Here is a 2572-nt window from a genome sequence, read left to right as displayed (position 1 = left end):
AGTCCCCCGGTGATGTATCGACCAGAAGAAAAACAGACGCGTCACCACAGAGCTAAAGAAAGATGATCTCGAGACACTGATATTCGTTGATCTCGCACTACTCCTATGTCATTAGTCTTAGTAACTTACAGACCAACACGGACAGAAAGACGACTAGATGACCCATCTGACTCACTGAGAGAAAAGCCCCTGAAAACTATACGTACCTGGACGATCAGACCAAGTCCATTGGCAGGCAAATTCGACAAAATCATGACCTCCAAGCCAGTGCCGAAGGTGAAGGTACAGAATATCACGTAAATGACATACGTAACCAGGAGAGTTCCAAGACAGGTCCCCAGAACCTATAGGAAAGAGGAAGAAAAAAGATGAAACGAGGGTTAGAAGGAAGAGCAGTACAAATGAAGCCCCTGCTTCTTATCAGCAGGACGGGTCCCTTCTGATGATACTGACACCAGCAGGAGTCGCCATTACAAACCGACCATCCACAAGACCTGCCGCAGGAGAACTCACCTGGGGCGTTCAAAGCGAAAAATGATCTAGTCAATCAAATTCGCGATAGTGCAATCAAATTCGCGAACGAATCGTCACTTCAAGTGAACATGAGTATCTCTATCGTAGAAAGTGTTGATGACATGTGTACAGAAACGCCGGAAAAGATTCATAACAGACAAGGTGTAAAACAAACGAGAAGCGACCAGGGCCGCCACACCCTCAGCGAAGATACCACAAGACGTCTAAGATGAAAGCGATATGCAGAGGAGACCTCTACTATCAACGTTCTCTTGGTCGGACTCAGTAATACATTCAACGTACAGTCGGTCACTCTACTGGTGATTTTCGTCGGTGTCACCAAACAGGTGTATATATATATATATATATGTAAATTGAGAGATACACATATATACGCCCCGGACTGCATGTTGTTAGGCGGGCATACACCCTGACGTATACAAAATACATCGTGTTTGTCTTGTCCTGTAGTTAACCCCACTGCACTACTATATAGCGTCATCTCGAAAAAATGAAAGGTGTGAAAAATGGAACACATGTAACTGAGGAGATGCACAGGCTGCCTCTCCTGCTCTCTTGTCAGCTAGAGTGACGCGAGCTCTCGTACTTGAGGAAAGCGCTTCTGCACCTTTTTCTTTGCGTTGTCCCGGATCGGAAGCACAAGCCCCGCACCTGCGTGGAGGAGTAAAGAAAAACTCAGGAAAAAGCCATCAAGAATCACTGCCCATGTAGCTCATCCACAGTAGACAGGGAGTCCACACGAATGAATGAAGTAGATGAGAACAAGAGCGTCGTTTTCTACCTTATCACTACGACCCGTTCCTTATCCACATGCCACCACATGTATGTAAAGCCGGAATACATACCCACACGCCACCTGCACTATCCAGAGTCCTCTATATATGTTTGTATGTCTGTCTAGTGGTGTACACAAATGTGGAGATCTCTCTACAAGAGCAACCGTTGACTGAACGCAGAACATCGACCATTCCCCATGTGCCGGACACGCATAAGAGCTATAAAGCAACAATGTGATACACGCATGTCACGCCGCTTCTATCTTCTATATGTGGACCCCCCCCCTTTCGACCTTCACCGTCTTCCGTCTCCTTCTCCCTGGTCTTGTCTTCTCTCAGCGGTCTTTCTTTCAAGCGTACCTTCCCACATGTAGATACTTGTGCCCAAAGCGACGGGAAGACCCTCCCAAGAGACAAGAGGGACAGGCGCAATGCCTTGTCTTTGACGAAGTTCCATTCCTATGGCGATGAAGAGCATGACTACTCCAGACGCGGTTCCGATGTTTGCGACGAGAGATATCGGCGCAAGATACTTCATGTGACGTATTAGACACAGCGGTACATACACCGCGATAGCACACCATAGAAGCACTTCAGTTGACATTTTGTAGGTCATATCGCAATCGCCAGCTGTCCATATAACATCACGGAGATTTCCTGCGACGACGACAGCATTGATCGTACAGAAAGACAGCTGTGATAAGACGACGCAAAATTCGACAAGCCGCGCCCCCCAGGAACCAAAGGTAACTTCCGCTACATCTTCATAATGCTCTGCAACTCCAGGTTGACAGCAACGGATGAGCAGAGTCATGCAATAGAGAGCTAAACAGAAGATGAGGATCAATACAAGCAAGGATAGAAGGAGACCTCCCTTCATCATTGCATGCGGTAAGAAGAGAAAACCTCCTCCAATAAAAGACTTCAGGATAATGACTGCTGTTGCAAACAATCCTGATTTCTTCTTCTCCTTCTTTGGCCAAGGTTCATCATCACCTACAAACGAGACCAGACACACGAAGGCCGTCTTCGTCATGTTGATGCAAACAGAATAACGCATAAGAAGACCGAGGTCGTGAGAAGACGACTAAATGAAACAAGGGGCTGAAGAAAAGGAGAGAGCGAGGGACGCAGCTCTCAGTCAACGGCTCCAGGATAACCCCCAGAGGGGACTAAGTAGACGGCTCCGGTCGGAGATATAGCAACTGATACTAGTAGTATGAAAGTCAGTACATCTGCCTAGATATAGATAGATAGATTAA

At 46.9% G+C, this 2572-nt stretch overlaps 1 protein-coding gene across 1 annotated transcript; it reads right to left on the bottom strand.

The window, feature by feature from the left end:
• Positions 1-209: 209 nt before the first annotated feature.
• CSUI_011477 (transmembrane amino acid transporter protein) lies at positions 210-2304 on the bottom strand (the record flags this gene model as incomplete). Its single annotated transcript, XM_068071575.1, has 3 exons — positions 1671-2304; positions 1121-1185; positions 210-344 (listed from the first exon to the last, which is right to left on the bottom strand). Coding segments are annotated over exons 1-3 (723 nt in total), but the record flags the coding sequence as incomplete, so codon positions are not given.
• Positions 2305-2572: the final 268 nt, after the last annotated feature.

Source organism: Cystoisospora suis, assembly GCF_002600585.1.
Source record: "Cystoisospora suis strain Wien I chromosome Unknown contig_12159, whole genome shotgun sequence".
NCBI classification, from domain to species: domain Eukaryota; phylum Apicomplexa; class Conoidasida; order Eucoccidiorida; family Sarcocystidae; genus Cystoisospora; species Cystoisospora suis.
Note: the sequence above shows the minus strand (reverse complement) of the source record. Positions and strands in the feature narration are given on the sequence as shown.